At 44.9% G+C, this 23229-nt stretch overlaps 1 protein-coding gene and 1 long non-coding RNA gene across 2 annotated transcripts in view; one reads left to right on the top strand and one right to left on the bottom strand.

The window, feature by feature from the left end:
* PARP1 (poly(ADP-ribose) polymerase 1) overlaps nucleotides 1–23229 on the top strand; it is a 47183-nt gene that overhangs the window by 10547 nt on the left and 13407 nt on the right. The window contains exons 3-13 of the mRNA XM_012459811.3: nucleotides 5200–5315; nucleotides 6897–7111; nucleotides 8720–8819; nucleotides 10950–11066; nucleotides 11718–11894; nucleotides 14410–14554; nucleotides 16398–16538; nucleotides 17449–17691; nucleotides 17951–18019; nucleotides 18305–18437; nucleotides 20228–20423. Of these exons, the coding sequence (XP_012315234.2) occupies nucleotides 5200–5315; nucleotides 6897–7111; nucleotides 8720–8819; nucleotides 10950–11066; nucleotides 11718–11894; nucleotides 14410–14554; nucleotides 16398–16538; nucleotides 17449–17691; nucleotides 17951–18019; nucleotides 18305–18437; nucleotides 20228–20423 (1652 nt within the window). The remainder of the gene's footprint in view (nucleotides 1–5199; nucleotides 5316–6896; nucleotides 7112–8719; nucleotides 8820–10949; nucleotides 11067–11717; nucleotides 11895–14409; nucleotides 14555–16397; nucleotides 16539–17448; nucleotides 17692–17950; nucleotides 18020–18304; nucleotides 18438–20227; nucleotides 20424–23229) is intronic.
* On the bottom strand, nucleotides 9104–15319 carry LOC135277493 (uncharacterized). The gene is made up of 3 exons (XR_010345094.1): nucleotides 15158–15319; nucleotides 14794–15041; nucleotides 9104–10398 (listed from the first exon to the last, which is right to left on the bottom strand). It is a non-coding gene; the product is annotated as an uncharacterized LOC135277493 (long non-coding RNA).

The following is a 23229-nucleotide window of genomic DNA, read 5'->3' as shown; positions in this document are numbered from 1 at the left end:
TTTTTTTTTTTCCATGTGGATGTCCAGTTGTTCCAGCGCTGTTTGTTGAAAAGACTATCCTTTCTCCATTTTTGGTTTTACTTCTGTGTCAAAGATCAGTGGACTGTGCTTGTGTGGCCTGTTTCTGGGCTCCCTGTTCTATTCCACTGGCCTACTTATCTTTTTGCCAGTACCACACTGTGTTGACTGGTGTGACTTCATAGTAAGTCTTTAGGTGGGGTAGTGTCAGTCCTCTTACCTTGTGTCTCCACAAGACACTTACTGTGTCTCCAACACAACCTTAGTACGGTGTTGGCTATTCTGAGTCTTTTGCCTCTCCATATAAACTTTAGGATCAGTTTGTCAGTGTCCACAAACTAACCTGTTGGATGTCTTTAAATTTTTAAAAGTCAGTTTTTAATCAGTTTTTGAAGACAGTCTGAGACCGCATTCTCATTTCTCTGCCTTCCTAAATTGAACCAGTTTAACCTGTTCTCATGACTCTAGATATTGATGGGAACTCAGTCATCTTCCACAGGGAGGCTGTTTGTGCCTGCACTAAAGTATGTCTTCTCCATCTACCTGTATTAGTCTGTTCTTGCACTGAGACTAGGTAATTTATAAAGAAAAGAGGTTTAATTGGCTCATGGTTCCGCAGGCTGTACTGGAAGCATGATGCTGGCATCTGCTAAGCTTCTGGGGAGGCTTCAGAAAACTTAACAGTCATGACAGAAGGCAGAGGGGAAGCCGGCAGTTCACATGGCTGCAGCAGGAAGAGAGTGAGGAGGTGCTACACTTTTTTTTTTTTTTTTTTTTGAAACAGCGTCTCACTGTGTCCCCAGGCTATAGTGCAGTGGCGCAATCTCAGCTCACTGCAACCTCCACCTCCCAGGTTCAAGCGATTCTCCTGCCTCAGCCTCCCAAGTAGCTGGGATTACAGGCGTGCCACCATGCCCAGCTAATGGTGCTACACATTTTTAAACAACCAGATCCCGTGAGAACTCACTTAGGGAGAACTCACATGAGGGAGAAATCTGTCCCCATGATCTAGTCACCTCCCACCAGGCCCCACTTCCAACATTCGGGATTATAATTTGATACGAGATTTCAGTGGGGACACAGATCCAAACCATTTCACTGTCCTTCTTGCAAATGGTCCTTCTTGCACCTGTTGGTATGTTTGACCAGCTGCTTGCTGGAAACTGATTAGTAACTACTCAGAATTGGGAATTTAAAAATAAATAAATTTGCCAAGAAAGCGTTCAGAGGGTGATTATGTCAGTTTTAGCAGAGGACAAGTCTCACACTTGTCTAGGCTGGAATGTACTGGTATGATCATAGCTCACTGCAGTCTCTAACTCCTGGGTTCAAGCAGTCCTCTCACCTTAGCCTCTGGAGAAGCTGGGACTGCAGATGCCCAACTAATTTTTTAACCTTTTTTTTTTTTTTTTTTTTTTTTTTGGTAGAGACAAAGTCTTGTGTGGCCCAGGGGATCTTGCTATGTTGCTGAGGCTGGTCTCAAACTCCTGGCTTCAAATGATCTCACCTCTCTACCTCCTAATGATCTCACCTCTCTACCTCCTAAAGAGCAGGAATTACAGGCATGAGCAACCACACCTGGCTGACGTTTTTCTTGTTCTGTGGCTGTTTTCTCTTTTGTATTCAGGATACTAGAAGTTACAGGTTTAGGGGCATAGATGTGTTATATCTAGTTGTAATTTAAATATGCCTAAGTACATAGATAGATAGATAATCTCTGTCACCTAGGCTGGAGTGCATTGGTGCCATCTAGGCTCACTGTAGCCTCTGCCTTCTGGGTTGCTGGGATCACAGGTGTGTGCCACCATGCCTGGCTGGGTATTGATAATGAATATTATAAATAATGCTATAATGAACATCAGTATACAACTATATGTTAGAGACCTTGCTTTCACTTCTCTGTTGTATATACCCAGAAGTGAAATCACTGAGTCATTGTAATGCTATGTTTAGTTTTCTGAGGAGCCTCCATACTGTTTTCCACAGCAGCTCTTCCATTTCCACCAGCAAGACAAGGGGCTTCCAGTTTGTCTTCATTCTTAGGAACACTTTTTTTTTTTTTTTTTTTTTGGATAGTAGATAGTAGCCATCCTAATGTGTGTGAAGTAGAATCTCACTGTGGTTTTTGATTTGCATTTCCCTAACAGCTAGTAATGTTGACCTGTTCGTACTTTTGCAACTTGGTATTTAGTCTTTTCATGTTAAAAGTTACAGATTAAAGTGTACGTAGTAGTATTTAATGAGGTCTTGCTAAATTTCGTGCAGTATTCCAAGCACTTGACATATTAATCTGATCATGTCCTTACAATAGGTCTTTATCGGTTTTTACAGATCAGGAAGTTCAGGCACAGAGAACTTAGGTAACTGACCCAAGATTATACTGGTAGTAAATTCCTGAGCCAGGATTCAAATCCAGTCTGTCTTGCTTTTTTTCAAGACAAGGTCTTGCTCTGTCACTCAGGCTGGAGTGCAATGGAACAATGACAACTTCCTGCAGCCTTGGCCTCCTGGGCTTAAGTAATCCTCCAGGCTGCTGGGCAGCTGAGACTCCAGCTGTGACCTACCGCACCTAGCCCTATCTTGTTTCTGAGACTAGAATTTTAATCTTTCAGTTATATTACACATAGAGCTGCTGCAAACTTCTTGTACATCCCAGGCACCTGTACAGTTATTTCTTTAATTCTAAGATGTGTGGTTACTGTTCAAAGGGATGAACAATTTTAAGGCTTTCTATGTATATACCAAATTGCCTTCCAGAAAGGTTACTTCAGTTGCAGGTACTATACAACAATATATAATATACCCATTTCTCTACTTCCATACCATTCCTAAGTGTTTTCTTTTTTTGGAGACAGGGTCGGTCTCTCACCTAAGCTAGAATAGAGTTGCACGATCCTAGCTCACTGTAGCCTTGAACTCCTAGACTCAAGCAATCTTTTCACCTTAGCTTCCTAAGCAGCTAGGAACACAGGCATGCGCCACCATGCTGGGTTGTTTTGTTTCTTTCTTAAATGGAGGAGATCTCTATGTTTCCCAGGCTGGTCCCGAACTCCTGGGCTCAATTGATACTCCCACCTCATCTTTGCAAAGGCCAAGCATGAGGCACCATGCCCGGCCTTTTCTTTTTCTTAAGGAAATGTAAATTCCTGATTCTTTGTCATAATATTTACAAATATTTTTCCAAGATTGACATTTTCTTTTAGTTTTGTCTATTGTATTTGTTTTGCCACATTAAAGTTTCATCTTTCACTAACATTTGTGTAGTCATGTCTGTTGTCATTTGTGGTATGTCTTTGGTATTATATTTGGAATTTTAAAAATAATTTACATAGTTACATGCACAGATCTTATGTATGCAGTTCAGTGAGTTTTGACAAATGTGTATACACATCTAGCATATACCCCATCGAGTTAAAGACATTCTGCCATCCTGAGAAGTCCCCTTATGCCCCCTTTTCTAGTCATTTTTCCCTGACTCAGGTAACCACTGTTCTGGTTTCTATCCCCATAGATTAATGTTGCCCGATTTAGAATTTCAGGGAAAAAAGGAATTGTGTCTACCCTCTTACATGCTTCCTTCACTTGGCGCAATGCCTGTGAGACTCATCCAGGTCATCTTGTGTGTCATTAGTTAGTTCTTTTTATTTCTGGGGAGTATCCTTTGTTTGGATATATCCATCTGTTTATCCATTTTTCTGTTGGTGACTTTGGGGTTGTTGCCAGTTTGGGGCTATTGCAAATACAGCTGCTAGGAATTTGCTTGTCATCCCACTGGATCTGTGGATCAAATTGCAGATAACTGATATCATAACAATCCACGAACATGACGCATTACTTCATTTATTTAGGTCTTCTTTGATTTCAGCAAAGTCTTAAAGCTTTTACTGTAGAGATCTTGCATGTCTTTTGTTAGGTTTATCTAGGTATTTTATGTATTTTAACGCTGTTTAAATAACATTACACTTGCTTTTTCCAGTGTGTTTATTGCTAGTATATAGACATTTTTGTATGCTTGTATATTGACAGCATGCCCTGCGTATTTGCTAAATTCACTTAATTTAGTAGCTTTTAAAATAGATTTCTCAAGATAGCTCTTAGGAGTATCAAATAGAGTCATCTACAAATAGAGATGGCTTTATTTATTCTTTTCCAAACTTATAGCTTTCTTTTTCTTTTTTTTTCCTTAATGCAGTTACTAGAACCTCCAGTACAATGTAGAATAGAAGTGATGGGAAAATAGCTTTGTCTTATTCCTGATCTTAGGCAAGAAACATGCAGCCTGGGAATTTTTTTTTTTTTTTTTTTTTTTTTTTTTTTTTTTTTGAGACGGAGTTTCGCTCTTGTTACCCAGGATGGAGTGCAATGGCGCGATCTCGGCTCACCGCAACCTCCGCCTCCTGGGTTCAGGCAATTCTCCTGCCTCAGCCTCCTGAGTAGCTGGGATTACAGGCACGCGCCACCATGCCCAGCTAATTTTTTGTATTTTTAGTAGAGACGGGGTTTCACCATGTTGACCAGGATGGTCTCGATCTCGTGACCTCGTGATCCACCCGCCTCGGCCTCCCAAAGTGCTGGGATTACAGGCGTGAGCCACCGCGCCCGGCCCGGGAATTTATTTTTATAATAAGAAAAGAATCTAGCTTTTGTCCCAAATGGCTAGCCAGGGATCCCCAAAACTCTTTATGGAATAATTCAACCTTTTCCACTAATTTGAAATGATACCTTTACCACATATTTAATTCTTACATATACTTGTGTCTGACCTATATCAAAATATTTCCTTTAATTCAACACTTAACTTTGGTAAATAAAAGCATAATGGAAATTAGAAAGCTTAGTTAGACTTTAGTATGGTTCCAGGCATTTAAGGTAAGCCCCTAATAAATGCTTTCGAAAGTGTAGGAGGGAACTCCAGAGGTAGGGGAGGAGGTAGAATGTCAGACAGCTGACTACCCCCTAATGTGCTGCTCTAAGGAGCTCATCTGAGAAGGGTCCAGAAAAGAAGCTCTGTTAGCTGACCACGGTTGTTACAAACATGGGGACAAGATGAACCAATCATGGTCTCCCAAGCACAAAATGTTCTAGTGGAAGGATCCTGGGCAGGTGGAATAGGGCGGGGGCTCCTCTGAGCTGCACTGTGGGGCTGTTGAGATGAGCATTGCTGTCTGTCTGATTCTTCAGGCAAAGGCCAGGATGGAATTGGTAGCAAGGCAGAGAAGACGCTGGGTGACTTTGCAGCAGAGTACGCCAAGTCCAACAGAAGCACGTGTAAGGGGTGTATGGAGAAGATAGAAAAGGTAAGATCTTGGGGGCTCAGATCCCTCAACTTGATGGATTGCTTGCATTGATGTCATTGACTATCTCAAGAGAAAAGAAGAATAGTGGTTTAGGATGCTAGCTCAACGCAAGTGATTAAAAATAAAGTGAAGATGTTAGTACTGACCAGATATAACAGTGACTTCCAGATATGACAGTGACTTCCAGACAGGTCTGACCCTACTTACCATGGTCCATTTCTCATGGATGCATGCATCTGCTCTTGGAAAGCATTAACAAAAAGGATCTCTTTTAGACCCAGCAGTAGCTGGGGAAGAGACTCTCTGTGTTTTATGGTAGAATTAGGTGTTGGGCATACGTTTGCCCTAATGTGAGCCTCCAGCCCTCTTCTGTTTAATCAAAGGAGATTCATTAACCAGGCTTTCCCACCAGTTCTAGTTCCTGAAGGCTGACAGCCAGTTAGACAAAATGGACAGAGACACTGGTAGAAGGGAAAGCTTGTGCCCTGCAGCCTTCTCACCCTTCTCTAATGTGACATGCACATATTAATTGATTCATATAAGGCATTAATTGAAAGTTTCTGCCTCCTGGAGGTATTGTACAGAAAATTGAGGTAAGCAGTGGGTATTTAGAAAAGAAAAACATGGAATTGCTTTATCTTTTCCAGCTACCTTCAGCCACCAAAAATTTAAGGCAAACATTAAGATCCTCTTCACCTCAAGGGGAATGCCGGGTGGTATGTGCTGCTGGGTTGCTGGTTTTATGTATTGTCAGGAGCCCGCTGTGCTACATTCTCTGGGTTGAGCCTCACAGGCATGGAACTCTCCTGGGAATATCGGGCCTGGGGATTGGGGACCTGGGCAGGCTGGCAGGACTGGATTCTTGCCTGTGGGTTTATTACTCCTTCTTAGGGAGTGTCGTCTCTAAAGAGACTGAGGCCATTGGAGGGTAGGGGTGGGGGTGGATAGAAAATCCCTGCTAGTACAAAAGTGCTGCATTGGGGGCTGGGTGTGGTGGCTCACACCTGTGATCCCAGCAGTTTGGTAGACTGAGGCAGGAGGATTGCTTGGGTCCAGGAGTTCTGGATCAGCCTGGGCAACATAGTAAGACCTTGTCTCTACAGAAAATTAGCCGGGCAAGGCTGAGGTGGGAGGGTCACTTAAGCCCAGGAGGTGGAGGTTACAGTGAGCTTAGTTCAAGTCACTGCACTCTAGCCTGGGCAACAGAGCGAGACCCTGTCTCAAAAAAAAAAAAAAAGAAAAGAAAGGGCTGCTTTGGAGTCCCATGCACGTGTGCTTTTATGCCTGTCCCAGGTCAGCAGAAACATCTTAAGGGGAATGTTAGCAATTCTTCACATGTCCAGACAGGTAGGTAGGTAGCCAGCCATTTGGATTTAAGGAACCCTGAGTCTTGAGGGTAACACATGATCCTTGAAGACCTGAGCGTGCCAAAACCTCTCAAAAGCCCATGAGTCCTCAAGTTGTCATGCAGGCCTTGGCTTGGACCCGCAGCCCCTCACTGGCTGGAGCACAGGCTGCCCCTATCATGTTCACCATCATTCCTCGTCACTCCCTTGGTACCACATACGATTTTTCCTGCAGGGCCAGATGCGCCTGTCCAAGAAGATGCTGGACCCAGAGAAGCCACAGCTAGGCATGATTGACCGCTGGTACCACCCAGACTGCTTTGTCAAGAACAGGGAGGAGCTGGGTTTCCGGCCTGAGTACAGTGCGAGTCAGCTCAAGGGCTTCAGCCTCCTTGCTACAGAGGATAAAGAAGCCCTGAAGAAGCAGCTCCCAGGAGTCAAGAGTGAAGGGTGGGTGGAGTGCCGCGGGGTTGCCCTCGGGGTTCAGTGAGGGGCCTGAGGGAGGTCTGAAGGCTCTGCAGGTTCCACACCACTCCTGTGTTTTCCTTCGCTACTGTCAGTATGGCAGGGAGATGCAAACTGAGGAACGGTGACAGCAGAGATCTTGCGGCAGAGGACAGGGTAGGGAAGGATAGCAGGGGGTTTCCATGGACCGAGAGCCCTCTGCCCTGTGAGACCTGATTCCTGGTGGTCTGTTCCCCATCTAACATCTGATCTCCATGGACAGGCTAACTACACTTTCCCACGACAGCCCTTTAGATACTTAAAAGACCACCCTCCTTCCCTGGGCGAGTATTCATTTTGCCTGGGTTGATCTCTAGGAATGATGCTGGGAGAATTCTGACCATTTTTAGTTAGGGGTAGGCAGTGGATAATTTTCCTGGCTTAGAGTTCAAAATGATAAGGATTTTGCATGGTGATAAAATTTAAAATGGGAAGGCCCATCAGTGACTATCTTGAATCCATGGACGCCTCTTGCTCTCTCCAGTTAACCCTCTGCTGGTCCCTCAGCCTCAGTTTGGAGAATTGGTTGTTAACAAGCACACCAGGGGTGGTGTGGCAGGGCCTAGTATGCACCCTGCTCTTTGGACAGCGACTGGGCAACCATCAAGCAGCAATCACGTTATCTCAGTTCATAACGCCTGTTCATTGCAGCAGCACTTGTGCCTCCAGAATGTGCAGGAAAACTGAAAGATCAGGCCATGGGTCAAAAAGCCCACAGGGCATTGCAGCACATGATACAGGTGTCAAGAGTTCATCAGCTCCCACTTAGGCCATGATAACCAGCAGAATATGTGGAGCACGTTTTGTATGCCAGGCACTGTATTGAGCCCTGTATTTGGGCTGTTTCATTTGCCCATCACCGGAGTTCTGTGAGGCAGATGGTATTCTTTTCCCTATTTTATGGACAAGGAAAATGCAGGGTTTGTGCTCAGGTCTATGCGATAGCTGAGACTGACTCCAGACCACTGTGGCTGTCCTGCCCCTGTGCCAGCTGGGGTAGGCTGGTTAGCACTGCTTTGACTGTCACTTCTTGTCTGGGTTTTACGTGGCAGAACAGCCCTACCTCTGCGAGCAGCTTCTTGGCCTTGCAAGCAGCCATGTGTTTTAGCTGGAAAGGCTTAGCCTCCCCGCACTTGTGCTTTGTCTTTCTGCAGTCCCTGTCCCTTAGCCATGGACTTCCGTCTAGCCTAGTCCCTGCTAGAACCTTCCAGGCCAGGAGATACATGTTTTTTTTTTTTTTCCTCAGACAGGGCCAGAGCCCTGGATTCTTATAATGGGTTGTTCTAAGTCCCTGGAACAACCCTAGCCCCTCTCTTTGGCTGGGAGAGTATGTTCTGAAATGGATGGTGTCTCCTGCTGTCCTGGTTGCAAATACTGCCTGAGTAGACAGTGATTGCCTGAGACCACTAAGTGGGGCAGGGGTTGGGGAGTGACAAGTGTGAGCAGGCCCTACAGGGAGTTAATAAAATGACATCAAGATACTGCATCACCACAAGTCATTGGGTATCAGATTTTTAATGGCTCTGGCTCTTTCTCATATCCCGTGTCCTTCAGAAAGAGAAAAGGCGATGAGGTGGATGGAGTGGATGAAGTGGCCAAGAAGAAATCTAAAAAAGAAAAAGACAAAGATAGTAAGCTTGAAAAGACCCTAAAGGTGAGTTGTCAGCTCTGTTTCTCCTTTTGGCATTCTGCTGTCTGGATTCTCTCCCATTCTGGGAACACAATTCAAGGAGTTATGTCCCACTTATTAAGGCCTTTAGCAGATTGATAGCTGTCATTAAATAGCATGGCTTTTTCCCCAGATTGTTTTCCCTCATCCCAAAGAAACCATTTTTATTTGGAAGAAAATCCACATTAGGCTGTAGATGTCTGACCTGCAGCCAGGCTTGAGCAAAGCCTGAGTTTTACCAAATGACAGAGATTCATGCTTCTGCCAAATTATGCATCACTGTACACCCTGCACCTTCTTGGTCACTTGCAAACATCCAAAAGTAAATACTAAATTAAAGGATGCCAAAGATTCTTAGCCTAGACAAATGGCTTGAAGAGATCAAATGTCTCCACATTTTTTAAGTGAATATCTCTCATTTTTAAAAAAGGAATAGATGCATGATAACGACAGGAGAAAACTGTCTATTAAATCAGTGGTCCGTCACCAGAAAGGTTCATCCCTGTGTTGATTATGTACATGTTGAAGCAAAGCAAAAATTATTAATCAGACAATGCTGGGTGTTTGGGAAATTGGGAGAGAACAGTTGGTCTCTTCTTGAGAACATGATTTCCATGAGCCATCTGCTTGTGTCTCTTGTATGAGTATTCAGCTTTTACTGGTGGTAGTAAAATTAGAAGCTATTTCTGTTATGGCTCTAGTCGCTAAAGAAGAGTCACACATTTTGTTCAATTGTCTTACAGTAAAAAAGTGTCTGTCATGCCCCAAAACTGGCTGCAGAAAACCATGGTGCTACTTCACATTGGCCATTCAGTGAATTTAGTGCTGTTCCCCAATAATGGCAGAGATGTTTAGAGTCAGAAAATTAAAATACCCCTCAGCATTCCCACCCTGGCACATCTGTGTCTGCTGGCTCCCCATCCTTAGTCACCTAGGTGAGATTGTACTTCTTCCATTTAACCTTGTAGCTCTATACCTTTTCCTCATGCTCCCATGTCTCTATTTCTGGTGTCCCAGTCTGTGCTGTGTGTGACGGAGAGGGGAAGTGAGAGAGCCCTTAAAAATGAAGCTGGGAAACGGGTGCAGACGTGTGCCTGTAACTTCGCCAGTGGAGTTAAAATCATCCCTTGGTGCTAATAGCAACCCTATGGGGTATGATAAGGCTGGCATTTTTGTCTCCCTTTTACAGAGGTGGGATCTGAGCTGAGACTCACCTTAGCCTTTAAAATGGGGAGGTTGATACCTTCCTCAGCAAGCTTGATTGTTGTGAGAATAAATTAGATGAGGCCGGACGCCATGGCTCATGACTGTAATCCCAGCACTTTGGGAGGCTGAGGCAGGTGGATCACTTGAGGCCAAGAGTTTGAGACCAGCCTGGCCAACATGGTGAAACTGTTTCTATTAAAAAAAAAAAAAAAGTTAGCCAGGTGTGGTGGTGCATACCTGTGATCCAGCTCCTCAGGAGGCTGAGGCAGAAGAATTGCTTGAACTCAAAAGGCAGAGATTGCAGTGAGCCGAGATCATACCACTGCACTCCAGCCTGGGCAACAGAGCGAGACTCCATCTCAAAAAAAAGAAAAAGATAATGAGATGGCACATAAAAGCATCTAACCAAGAGTAGGCACTTAAAGATTAAAACTTTCATTTTCAGAAGAGCTTAAATACATGATACTGAATATAGATAGACCATCAAGGAAATTGGTGTTTGGGAATCAGTCCTACTCTAAGATTGGTGAAGAACAGCCATACACTGCCTCTAGTTGCTGATAAACGTGGGCCCTGGGCTAAGCCTAGCACTTCCAGGCTCTTACCTTTGTCTCCTAGGACTGGGTTCTGAGGGCTGGTTCCAGAAGCCTAGTGCAATTTTCCTCACGCTCTTAGGGCTTCCTCCCCACTTTCCACAGTATTCTCTGAGAGACCACACTCCAGGTTTAAATTGGTGTCCACAGGAGCATGCCTGGGAGTCAGCTCCTATGCTGATCACCCAGGTTTGGAGGGGTAGCTCGCTGGTGTCCAGCTGTGTAACTGGAGGCTCAGCATGTCCAGGGCTCCTCCTCCACTGGGATTCTTTGTTTGCAAAGAGCTGGCCTCTCAGCCTCTGGGTTTTGTCCGTAGGCCCAGAACGACCTGATCTGGAACATCAAGGATGAGCTAAAGAAAGTGTGTTCGACTAATGACCTGAAGGAGCTGCTCATCTTCAACAAGCAGCAAGTGCCTTCTGGGGAGTCGGCGGTGAGCTGCCTTTGTGTTAAGTGGGACACGCATGTGAGGCTGACCCCGTCGTTGTGGAGTGACTGTCCCAATGGAGTGTGGGAGGCCCTCCGTGTGAACACCTGCTGGTATTAATTGCGAGGATATAAAAATTTGTGGTTGTGTTGCACGGTCATCACCACCATTGTGGTCACCATTTTTCCAGGGTGGATAGGGCCAGCATTCACACACCCCACTAGACATCTTCCACATGTTAGTGCTTGCTCTAGAGTGCTAGGCCTGTGGAGAGAGGAGAGCCCCCTCATGAGGGTTGGCATGCCAGCGTCCCATCAGTGTCTCCAGCTGGCCCTTCTCTGTTGTCATTCTTGGGAGTCGGCTTGGCACTATACCTTGTTTAATACCACTGGATGCTCTGGGCTCTCCATTTCTAAATTACTGAGGGTTGGGACGGGGGGTGGCTGTAGGAACACTTGGAAATAAGGTCTCCTACATTACAAGAATCCAAGCTCCAATTTAAACCAAGGACGGTGGGGGGGGTGTTAGGAGGGCCACAGCAAGAAGCCTCTCTTTGTAGTGAGTGAACTCTGTTCAGTTTCCTCCATCCCACATTAGTAAGTGTCCTTTTCTGTAGTCCTTCGTTTGCCTTCTGACATGTGTCTCCACTGGCTGCAGATCTTGGACCGAGTAGCCGATGGCATGGCATTCGGTGCCCTCCTTCCCTGCGAGGAATGCTCAGGTCAGCTGGTCTTCAAGAGTGACGCCTATTACTGCACCGGGGACGTCACTGCCTGGACCAAGTGTATGGTCAAGACACAGACACCCAACCGGAAGGAATGGGTGACCCCAAAGGTAAGGGGCAGGAGAAGATCCTGAGATCTGTGGGCAGAAAAACCTGCCCCACTTCCTGTGTTTGTCCACACTTCAGGTCCCTGAGATTGCAGGGCCATGCTCCTCAGACTTCTTTACAGCCGGGTCATCCTCTTAACCAGAATATAAAATTATATGTTTGCAAACTACACAAATGTAGAGCGGAAGCTTCTCTAAGTATGGAGTAGAGGTTTGTAAATTTGGTGTAAAATCTTGCTTGCAAACACCATGAATAATTTTGATTTATTAAATGCCTCCTATATGCCAGGCACTGTTCTAGGCTTCAGGGACATATGGTGAAGAGATAGATAGTTATTCCTGCCTTCTGGTACAAATTTTTTTCAAGGACATTTCGTTGCCTTAATGCTAGGAGGAGAATCGTATCCAGAGTTGATGTATCTCCCAGTATTGCACATTCTCTCTTTTTTTAATGGAACTGCTTATGGAATTCTCAGTGCAAAATACCTCCATGGGGACCCTCCTTTGGAGCCATGCTGGTGGGGTTCTGGCAGTATCTTTGTGAGTCTGGCTGCTCTGAAGACCTCACCTGTGCCCCCTCAGATTCAGCAGGATGAAGGCCCAGCAGCCAGGGTAGGTGCAGAGCTCTGCCACTCACCAAGCTGGTTCCCTCTCTGTGCCTGCTCCTGGGTGCAGCACTTGGAACAGCAGCGCACAGTACATGCTCAGGAATTGTTACCGAGTGGCACCACCCACTCTACACCTACATCTAAACTCCATTTCCACCGACCCCTGGCTCACTTGTTTACTGCCATGATTGCATCCCTCCTAGTGTTCTCTCTATTCTTTTACTTGAGTGATTCCTCTAAAATAAATCTGATCTCGTCACTTCCCCCACACTTAAAATCTTATGATTCCCCAGTTTTTCTGGATATGCAAATCTTACAGACCCTTATGTGATTCTTGCATTTCTTTTACTATCTTTGATGGGAAAATCATAAGATGGCAATAAGCAATATGTGATCCCCCTTGTGTTTTATATATCAATATAAAGAACATCTGTACATTTTTAAAGGGTATGTGCATGTGCGAGGTAAGTTTTCAGCCTGGCAGTACTTGCTGCTCATGCAGCGAGGCTGTTGCCCCTAGGCACTTGGCCCACAGAATCAAGGCCAGCTCCCTAGCTTGTCCTCAGAGCCCTGCAGCCTCTTTCTGCCACCCTCTCCCTCCTCCTCACGTACCACTCTCCTCACCCACTGCCAGTGTTGCTCATTCTTTTTTTTTTTTTTTTTTTTTTTTTTTTTTTAGTTGAGGCATTAAAGCAGAACTCATTCTTTTTAGGAGTACCTAGCAATAGGCCAGCTAGCCGGGGTGCCCCACATCCCACCAGGTGCTACTTGGATGGCTGTGCTTAGGCAGTCTTCTGTGTCTTCAGTTCCCAGCAGGCTTAGCAGGTCACTGCCTCCAAGTACATGCTAGCATTCCCTGTCTTCATCACCTTAGTACACCTCTGACATAGCTTAGCTCCTGTGTTAAAGTTCACCTTTATAGACTGCGCACAGTGGCTCACGCCTGTAATCCCAGCACTTTGAGAGGCCGAGGTGGGTGGATCACCTGAGATCAGGAGTTTGAGACCAGCTGCCTGACCAACATGGTGAAACCCCGTCTCTTAAAAAAAAAGTTCACGTTCATATAGCTGACTCTCCGTCATGGATGAGATACTTTCTCAAGGGCATAAACTATCTTTTTAACCAAACTGTAATTAGTAGCACATATTAGGGTGGTCAGTGTGTGTTGGAAGGAATCTGTGACCTCTCATATCCAGCTGGCACCCTGAACGTGGGCACAGCTGGGAAGGGCAGTTTCTTGATTAGATGAAGACCTGGATCTTTCCCTGAGCCTCATGTATTTGATATTTATTGAGTGACCATTTAGAGCAAGGCCCCTTGTAAATCACTTGGAGTGAAGATTGAACTGTGCTGATGGAAGAATTTGTAGTGAATACTGTAGTGCTCTCTGCATTCATTTTCCCTTCTTCTAAAAAGGGAAGGGAATACTGTGATTTCCTTTTGGGTAATAATCTCCCAGTGCATATAGTGTTGGGGGTTTTGGAGTTCTGGAGTAGGCGTGTGACCCCACAGAGCCCTATTAATTCTTGAAGGTAACAACTCAAGAATGAGGCCAGGTAGGCTGTATTCACACAACAGTTCCAGGGGTAGTTCCCCGGCCAAATTACCCACTGATTTGTTTTTAAGGAAAAGACTTCTCTCAAAGCAGCCACAATACCAGCCCTACTATAAATGTAAAAATGCCAGAAATAAGTACTATAGCCCCAGTAATACAATCTTTCATCCTAGAAGCCCCGCATTTTTCTATTGTTTGTTTTAAGAAGAAAAAACTAAAAAGAAGAAAGAAAACTCTTTATTGTAAGAAGTAAAAAAGAGATTATTTAATTTGAACAAGCCAAATCCTTTTTGGTGTATGGGGTGGTTACTTCAAGGGAGAGCTGGCTTCTTAACTAAAACTTAATATTTTTTAGGAATTCCGAGAAATCTCTTACCTCAAGAAATTGAAGGTTAAAAAGCAGAACCGTATATTCCCTCCAGAAACCAGCGCCCCAGTGGCTGCTGCACCTCCGCCCTCCACAGCCTCAAAGCCTGCTGCCGTGAACTCTGCTCCAGCAGGTACAGTGCGTGGGGCCCTAGTCTTAGAGCTGCTTTGCAGGAATCATTTGTCCACTACTTGGTAGTGGTATGGAGCTGGTAAGAAAGTATCCTTCAGGGGTCTCTATTTGCTGACCCCACCGTGGGGAAGCCTTGCCCTGCAGGGGATAGGCCTCTTTCTTTGACTTGTTACACGCCCAACCACAGCAAGGCAGGAGGGTATTAAGAACATAACATTGATTGGGAGCAGTGACTCATACCTGTAATCCCAGCATTTTGGGAGGCCAAGGCAAAAGAATTGCTTGACGCCAGGAGTTCAAGAGCAGCCTGGGCAATGTAGTGAGACCCCGTCTCTACAAAAAATTTTTAAATTATCCAGGTGTAGCAACTTGTGTCTTTAGCTCTAGATATTCAAGGAGGCTGAGGCAGAGAATTCCTTGAGCCTGGGAGGTCAAGGCTGCAGTGAGCTATGATCGCGCCATCGCACTCCAGCCTGGGCACTGGATCTCTAAAAATAAAATAAACATCTCTGAAAATAAAATAAGCATGTTAAAAGAGCAAACGACTCTTATTCTGGGAGGCTAGGAGAGGGGTTCCTAAGAAAGGCTAGGTCGACAGCCTTACCTGGAGTAGTGCGTAGGGTCTCCTTCCTGACTACACTGCAGAGCAGCATGCCAGGCCTCACTCTTCAGGCCACCCTGCTGGGCCTGCCAGTCATCCCGGCCCCGGTGTGATGCTTGAGTCTCTGTTGTATGCAGAGGGAGTTACCCCCCAAGCCAACCAAGACAGTGAGAGCAATGTGTTTTTTTGGCAGGAGAAGTGACCTGCTGCTTATTTACTTAGCGACATGTGGCATAGTCTAATGGTGAAGGTCACAGTTTGGTGGGTGGAGGATGAGGGTTCTGTCCTTGAACGTAAACCTGTTGTTGACCTCCGTTTCGTATTCTGAGAGGGACCAGTGGTCACTGCAGTGTGTGTGGGTGGTCATCCCAAGTCCGCTGTGCTGCTGGCAGCCTTGGGTCCAGCTGCCCACGTGAAGGGCTAGGTGGGGACTGGCATTCTGACCCCTCCTTGGAGGGTTTCCTCCTCTGCTTTCCCCTGACTTGCAGTTCAGCACAAATCAATACTTTTGTTCTCTGGAGACCACACCAGTTTCAACTAAACTGTCGGTGTTTCCTAGTTGTTTGCCTTTACAGGGAAGGCAGGAAGGACTTTTCCTTGAAGCATCTCCAGTTCTGGAAATGTGTTACCAGCACTGTGTTATTTGCTGTGAACAGAAGGCACACCTCTCTCCAGGCCTTTCTGGCCTGGTTCAGTGCACACCTGGCTGCTGCTTTTCGCCTAGAATCAGTTAGCTCAGCTCAGTGTGATTGTGCTAGCCACTGCTTTGAGGGGCTATCATGGACATGTCTCATTTTTAAAATGGGGTTAATAGAATTGCAATTTGTTTGGGAGGATAACAGAAGGAATTGGGGGGTTCATGTGGAAGAACCCCCGATTCCTTCTGTTACCCTCTTCCCATCCCACTCCAGCCTCCTGGTTCCTCATCCACAGATGCAGCCTTCCTAGCCTGCCCATGGAGCTGACCTTGGGTAACCCCTAGCTGCCTGGTTCACGCCAGCAAGGCTGGCCTGGCCATGGAGTGGCATTTTGTGGCTTGCTCCCTGCCCAGTCCTTTCTGTGTCAAGGGACATCTGTAGGTGCTCAAATGGCAGCTTGCTGTCCCATCCTGTTTTCTTCCAAGCGTATTTTCATAGGTTTCCTCTGGAGCTCGCTGCTTGGCTCACCTGCTTCTCCACCTCCCCTTCCTGGGGAGCAGCATCAGAGTTGGCCTTGCCAAATGATTCTGTCCTTTCATCCCCAGGTAAGCCATTATCCAACATGAAGATCCTGACTCTCGGGAAGCTGTCTCGGAACAAGGATGAAGTGAAGGCCATGATCGAGAAGCTCGGGGGGAAGTTGACAGGGACAGCCAACAAGGCTTCCTTGTGCATCAGCACCAAAAGTGAGTTGAATCTTAATTTGTGCAACAGGAATAATGCTTCTGTATCTTATGATTGTGATGTCAGTTCGGTGAGGAAGAGTCGAACACCGTGCTCAAAAACTGGATCTAACTATCATCACTGGTTCTTTATGAAGGGAAACCAGTATTTGTACTGGGTGTTGCTGCTGTGTACTGTAGATTCACATGTGTTGCATGTTCTCAACTAAAGACTGTAAGCTACTCCAGGGTGAGTCTCCCTAATTCCAAAATCCAAACAAATCGCCTCAAAATTAAAACCTTTTGAGTGCCAACATGATGCTTAAAGGAAATGCTCATCGGAGCATTTCAGATTTCACAGTTTTGGATTAGGGATGCTCAGTCAGTAAATACAAAACAAGTATTTTAAAGTCTGAAAAGTTTCCTGTCTCAAGCATCTCGGATAAGGGAAACTGCTCAACCTGTATTCTCATCACTTCGGACTGCTCTGCCAGATGTGTGTAGATCACTGCCAAAACAAAAGTTCACAGCTCAAGTGTGTTTGGAAAAAGTAGGATGAAACAAAGGTAAACAGGTTTCTGTGTGGGTTTATCATGCTGGTTACCATGGCAGATCTTCAGGAACCAGAGAAGTAGAATACAGAGGATTTCCCATACATATTTGACATCAGCGTGTTTTTTCTATGGAGTGCCTATTAACATCGTGCCGTACAGTGGTTTGGAGAAGGCTGCTCTGGCTCATCATATCTTAGAAAAGGGGGAATGTTGCTGATCAAGATGAGCATTAGAATGAAAAACGCTCTTGGGAGCATTAGACTTGGAAGCAAAGGAGAGCAGAGTTTGGAAGTAAACAGTAAATATAACTAGTAATTTGAGAGTTCAGTTTTGTTTTAAACTTATGTTTAGTTTGGTTTTTTCCCTTGCAATTTGAACAGAGGAGGTGGAAAAGATGAATAAGAAGATGGAGGAAGTGAAGGAAGCCAACGTCCGAGTTGTGTCTGAGGCCTTCCTCCAGGACATCTCCGCCTCCACCAAGAGCCTTCAGGAGTTGTTCTCAGCGCACATCTTGTCCCCCTGGGGGGCAGAGGTGAAGGCAGAGCCTGTTGAAGTTGTGGCCCCAAAAGGGAAGTCAGGAGCTCCGCTCTCCAAAAAAAGCAAAGGCCAGGTCAAGGAGGAAGGTGAGAGCCCCGAGCTGCCCCCTCCAGGGACATTGTTGACCAGGTTGACCTGCAAGGAGCCTTTCCCTTTGTGTCCCTGACATGGCCCGTTGAGTGCTGCAGAGCAGGACACAGCATGGCAGGTGCTTTCGGGTGGCAGGAGGAGTGTGCAGATGCCAAGTTGACAGATGATGTGAATGAGAACAACTCATTTGCCTTCCACCTTCCTCTTTGTAGATATGTTTAACTTCATGTTTACATTTCTCTGTTCCCTTCCAAGGTATTAACAAGTCTGAAAAGAGAATGAAATTAACTCTTAAAGGAGGAGCAGCTGTGGATCCTGAGTCTGGTAAGCAAGCAGAATCGCCAACCAACTGGGCTACACTCTCCCAGCTGACTAAAAGTACACATCCAGATGCCTGCAGCACACCTGGGGCAGTGTGGTCATGCCTTTGCCTTCAGGCCTCCTTCACCAGCTTCCCTAGTCTTGAGAACACATGCTGGTGGGGAACCTCTCAAAGGTGGTGTTAGTGTATCCAAGAGTTGTGAACCTCAGGCCTATAGACCCCTTCTCCCTGGGAGCACTGGCCCCTCAAGGGGAGAGAAAACTGTAGATGCTTTGCCTCTGGGACAGGTCTGGAACACTCTGCGCATGTCCTGGAGAAAGGTGGGAAGGTCTTTAGTGCCACCCTCGGCCTGGTGGACATCGTTAAAGGAACCAACTCCTATTACAAGCTGCAGCTGCTAGAGGATGACAAGGAAAGCAGGTGAGTTCTGCGGGTGAAGTCTAGTTATACAGAGATAGCTGTGCCATCAGCCTTGTGAAACCCAGGCTCAGTGCCTGGGGAATGAAATCTAATCACAGAAAACAAAAACAAATCATAAGGCCTTTGGTTAAAGGGGAGAGAAAGAAGCCACTTACTAACCAGTAGTGTTGCTGTTCTTGTACAGTTGTCCCGAGGTGTGGTTTCATGTATTCTCCCAGCTGGGTTTTCTTTTTGTTGTTGTTTTTCACTATTTGTTTTGTCTTTTGAAATAGTTTCACTCTATTACTCAGGCTGGAGTCACAGCTCACTGCAGCCTTGACCTCTTGGGCTCAAGCAGTCCTCCCACCTCAGCATCCAGAGTAGCTGGGACTTAGAGGTGCATACCATCATGCCTTATTTTTTGTAGAGACAGGGGTCTCGCTGTGTTGCCAGGCTGGTCTCAAACTCCTAGACTCCAGTGATCCTCCTGCCTCAGCCTCCCAAAGTGCTGGGAATATAGGCATGAGCCACTGCACCCAGCCCCAACTGGCTTTTCTTTCAGCTACTTGAATCGAGATTTTCTGATTTTATGTATGTTTTAAAACTTTGAAACAACTAAAGCTTGGCAAACGCTGGACTTAGTCTTTAATGTTCAAACTCCCTGGTAACGAAAGAGGTTTTGGTTTGCCTTTTTTTTTTTAACATGGTGAAACAGGCAAGGATGGATTCTAGATTGCTGGGTTACAGCAGCTGGGAAGTGGTGAGGGGGGTGCTGGCGTTTTTCCTTGCGTTTCTAGGCAGAGTGGTCCTTATCTAGTGAGTTCATTGCCCCTCAGTACAGCCAACACAGAACAGGATTTATATGTCAGTGGAAAGGCATGTGGAAGGAACTCTTACTAAATTCTAATGTTGATTGTGGATGTGGACATTTTTCTGGTGGCGTAAATTTGCTGGTGTTAAATCAAAGGGTAGTGTGGGCTGTTAGGGTCAGAAAAAATTTTCAACATAGATCAAGGTAGTGCTTCCCAAAAATTTTCACAGGAAAAACCAAGCCCAGAGAATGAATTTTTATAGCCCTGTCCAGTAGCCCAGAAAGTAGCCAGGGAGTCCCAGATTTTCTTTGAAGTCTCTAGTTCTGTCTTTAAAATGTACACAAATCTTGTACGTGGGTTTATGATATATCTGCATTTATTGTGAAATGAAAATTAATTTTTGCATTATTGAGTTAATGAAAAATTAGCTCATCCAAAGCTGAGCAGCACAGCAGCTGGCTGTGTGTGATGTGTGCCCTCAGTTGAGATGGAATTTGAATATGACAGCCTGCATCTCTAGGTCACCGGGCCTGAGAAGCCATTGCTGCTGCCTCCCTCATTTCATCGCGTCTTGGCCACTGCTCTGAGTCGAAAGTTTATTATTTTTAGGGTACAGCTTTATAGGTTGTCTCCTTGAACACATGAATTCCAGATAGTACTTCCTGTATTTCTTTAGAGAGAGGAGTGGAATCGTTTTTATGCAAAAGGCTACAGACTCCAGGATTCACTCCTCGGGCTTGGCTCCCAGAACCAGGTTTAACCTATTTTTTGGCATTTTTTGTAGTCCATTTGCCAATATGATTTGAAAGTTTAATGAGAGGTATAATAAAGACCCTTTATTGTTATAGCTGTTCCTTTTGTTCTGTGTTAGTCACCATCCTTTTGGGGTGTGTAAAATTCTTCCCCACTTGAATGGAATGACAGGAAAGGGAAAATCCTCCTGAAATGGAACAGCAGACCCACACGTGTATCTGATTGACACCTTCCTTCCCACCACAGGTATTGGATATTCAGGTCCTGGGGCCGTGTGGGCACAGTGATTGGTAGCAACAAACTGGAAGAGATGCCATCCAAGGAGGATGCCATCGAGCAATTCATGAAATTATATGAAGAAAAAACTGGGAATGCTTGGCACTCCAAAAATTTCACAAAGTATCCCAAAAAGTTCTACCCCTTGGAGATTGACTACGGCCAGGTAACTGTGTAATGCCCTTACACTGTCTGCTTCTAGGAAAAGGAAGGGACACCTTATTCTTGAAAGTCCATATCATGGATCAGATAGCATCATAGTGAATATACTACCAAATGTTGAAAGGAGAATACCAGTCCTTCCCAAATTCTACCCCAAAAATGGACGAAAATACTTCCCAGCTCATTGCATGAGGGCCAGTACCACCCTGATACCAGAGTCAAAGCAGCACAGGAGAACTACAGAGCAGTTTCCTGTGAATAGAGATGCAGAACCCCTGACAAAATCGTAACACACCAAATCCAGCAGCATAGAAGGATCTATATACCACGCCGAAGTGGGATTTATCCCAGGAATGTAAGGTTGGTTAATGTGGTTCATGCCTATAATCCCAGTACTTTGGGAGGCCACGGCAGATGGATCACCTGAGGTTAGGAGTTTGAGACCAACCTGGCCAACATGGCGAAACCCTGTTTCTACTAAAAATAAAAAAGTAGCTGGGCATCGTGGCACACGTGTGTAATCCTAGCTACTCGGGAGGCTGAGACAGGAGAATGGCTTGAACTCGGGAGGTGGAGGTTGCGGTGAGCTGAGATCATGCCATTGCACTCCAGCCTGGACAACAAGAGTGAAAACTCTATCAAAAATTAAAAAAATTTTAAATCAATATAATATATGAATAGAAGGAAGGACAAAAACCACATGATCATCTCAATAGATGGTAAAAAAGCATTTAATACAGTCAACACCTTGAAGTATTAGATAGAGCTTAAATGAGATTGGTGGTAGCATCTTTGAGATGTCAAGGAGGAACAGTCTTTCCAGTCAGTTACTCCTGAAACAATAGGGTATAATTGACAAATTCCAGATAAGGCTTTTCGTCTGAACCCATGGTCGCCATCAATCATGTGACCTGGTCTGTCATGACAGAATTACAGTAACTTGACCTGCTCTGCTAGGTCACACTTTATTAGTCCCAAATTATTTCCTAGTGAAATCTCTATATGTAGTTTTGGGAGTCTCCTTACATCTGTTAGCACACAGCATTACTTTGTCTGTTGGTTGACATTTTTACCTTTTCTTTTTTGTCTTTTTTCTTTGCAAAATGCTTGCCTTTTTAAAAATTAGAATTTATCACTTTTTTAATCAGGGAAAACAAAACACATTCATTTTACAAAAAGAGAGATCTGTAGGTAGGTATTTTAATTCTAAATCTTTGAGGCCTAGCATGTCTCAGAGGGGGAATTCTTTAGTTTACAGAGGGTTTCGTGAACTCTCCATATTAACAATAGGATTCACTTCTTGCTTATATAATGATGAGGCTGAGGCAGTAGACTCATTCAGAATAGATTTGGTCTGTTCGGTAGCGCCCTCTATGGAGTTAAATATTTGTTTTTAAAAGTTTGAGAAAAAATAATACTAAGACACAAAAAACTAAGATTGCCCGGAATTAACCACAGTTAAAGTAATAGTGCTATCTTTTTCAGTCTGCTTTCACTGCATACGTACCTTTTCCACCACCATATGTACCATGTTGCAGCTGTCTTCTTTTTGCTTTAATGTACCAGGAGCATTTCTTCATGTCTTCTAGAGCAGTGCTGTCCAATAGAATTAGAATTCAAGCCATGTCAGTACATTTAAAGTTTTTCATAGCCATGTTTTAAAAAGCAAGAAGCCAATGAAATTAATCCTGATATTATTTAAACCCATACATCCAAAATTTTCTCGTTTCAACACCTGATTATTACCAACAAAATTATTAATGAGAAAATTTCCCTTTTGATTTTTTCTATACTAATTCTTTGAAATCTGATGAGTATTTTCCACCTATAGCACACCTCAGTTTGGCCAGTGGCTACTGTATTGGCCACTGGCTGCACCAGTCCCCAGCATTACTTAATTCAAGGCACAGCTGCATTGAATTCCATCCTGTGTATGGGCTAGAATTCACAGTTGATTAGAACAACTTCCTGCCTCCTGTTAGTCATTTAGATTAATTCTGGGCATTTGCTGTAATGACACTGACATACATAAAAATATTTGTGTGCCTCTGTGATAATTATCTACTCTACAAGTAGACTAGTTACTGGGTCATAAGTTACATGCACTTAAATAAGGGTTTTGGACAAATACTTTGCCCTCCAATGAAGTTAACACCCAGAAGATAACAAAGTACATTTAAAACTCAAGTGTTTCGATCTGAGAGTAGGTCTATAAAGGTGACAGCAGCAGCCGTGAACAGTAACAACACAAGTTAGCTCTGCTGCTTGAGTAAGCCAGTTTGATTCCAGATTCAAAGCCCAATGCTAGTTCCTTTCACTCCAAATACCAAACTCCGTTTTAGTTGCTAGGGACACCGTGCTTGACAGAGCGTAGTCTGTGCCCTCACATAGTTCAAGTCTAAAGAGTTAAAGCAGTTTCAATACAGTGTGATCTTAACATAACCTGGGTTCTTCAGTCAGTGGGGGTGGAGTCTCAATAGTCTATTAGGCAGTGCAATCCCAGAGAGGAGAGGGGAGTGTGGCAGGAAGAGGACGGACAGTTAAGCTACGACGCGTTTTAACACTGTCAAGCTGGCTGGCAGCACATGGGACTAGTTGCTTGGTCCTTTGGGAATTTAGAGAAGGCCATTAAACTTAGTCTTGCAACTCACCCTTGTGTGAGGAAGTGTAAGAGAAAGGAGGAAGAATTTTTCCATCAGTGTCATGTCCCATTGCTCCAAGACTTGCCTTCACAGCTGCCAGCACTTCTAAGTTGGGCATGAGTGCAGGTTCCCAGGCAGGGGACCAGCAACCCCAGGGTGGGTCAGCCC

This window comes from Aotus nancymaae, unplaced genomic scaffold (assembly GCF_030222135.1).
Source record: "Aotus nancymaae isolate 86718 unplaced genomic scaffold, 86718_ANA_hifiasm-v0.15.2.pri h1tg000032l_0, whole genome shotgun sequence".
NCBI lineage: Eukaryota > Metazoa > Chordata > Mammalia > Primates > Aotidae > Aotus > Aotus nancymaae.
The sequence above is the reverse complement of the archived record's forward strand: the minus strand, read 5'-3'. Positions and strand labels throughout refer to the sequence as shown.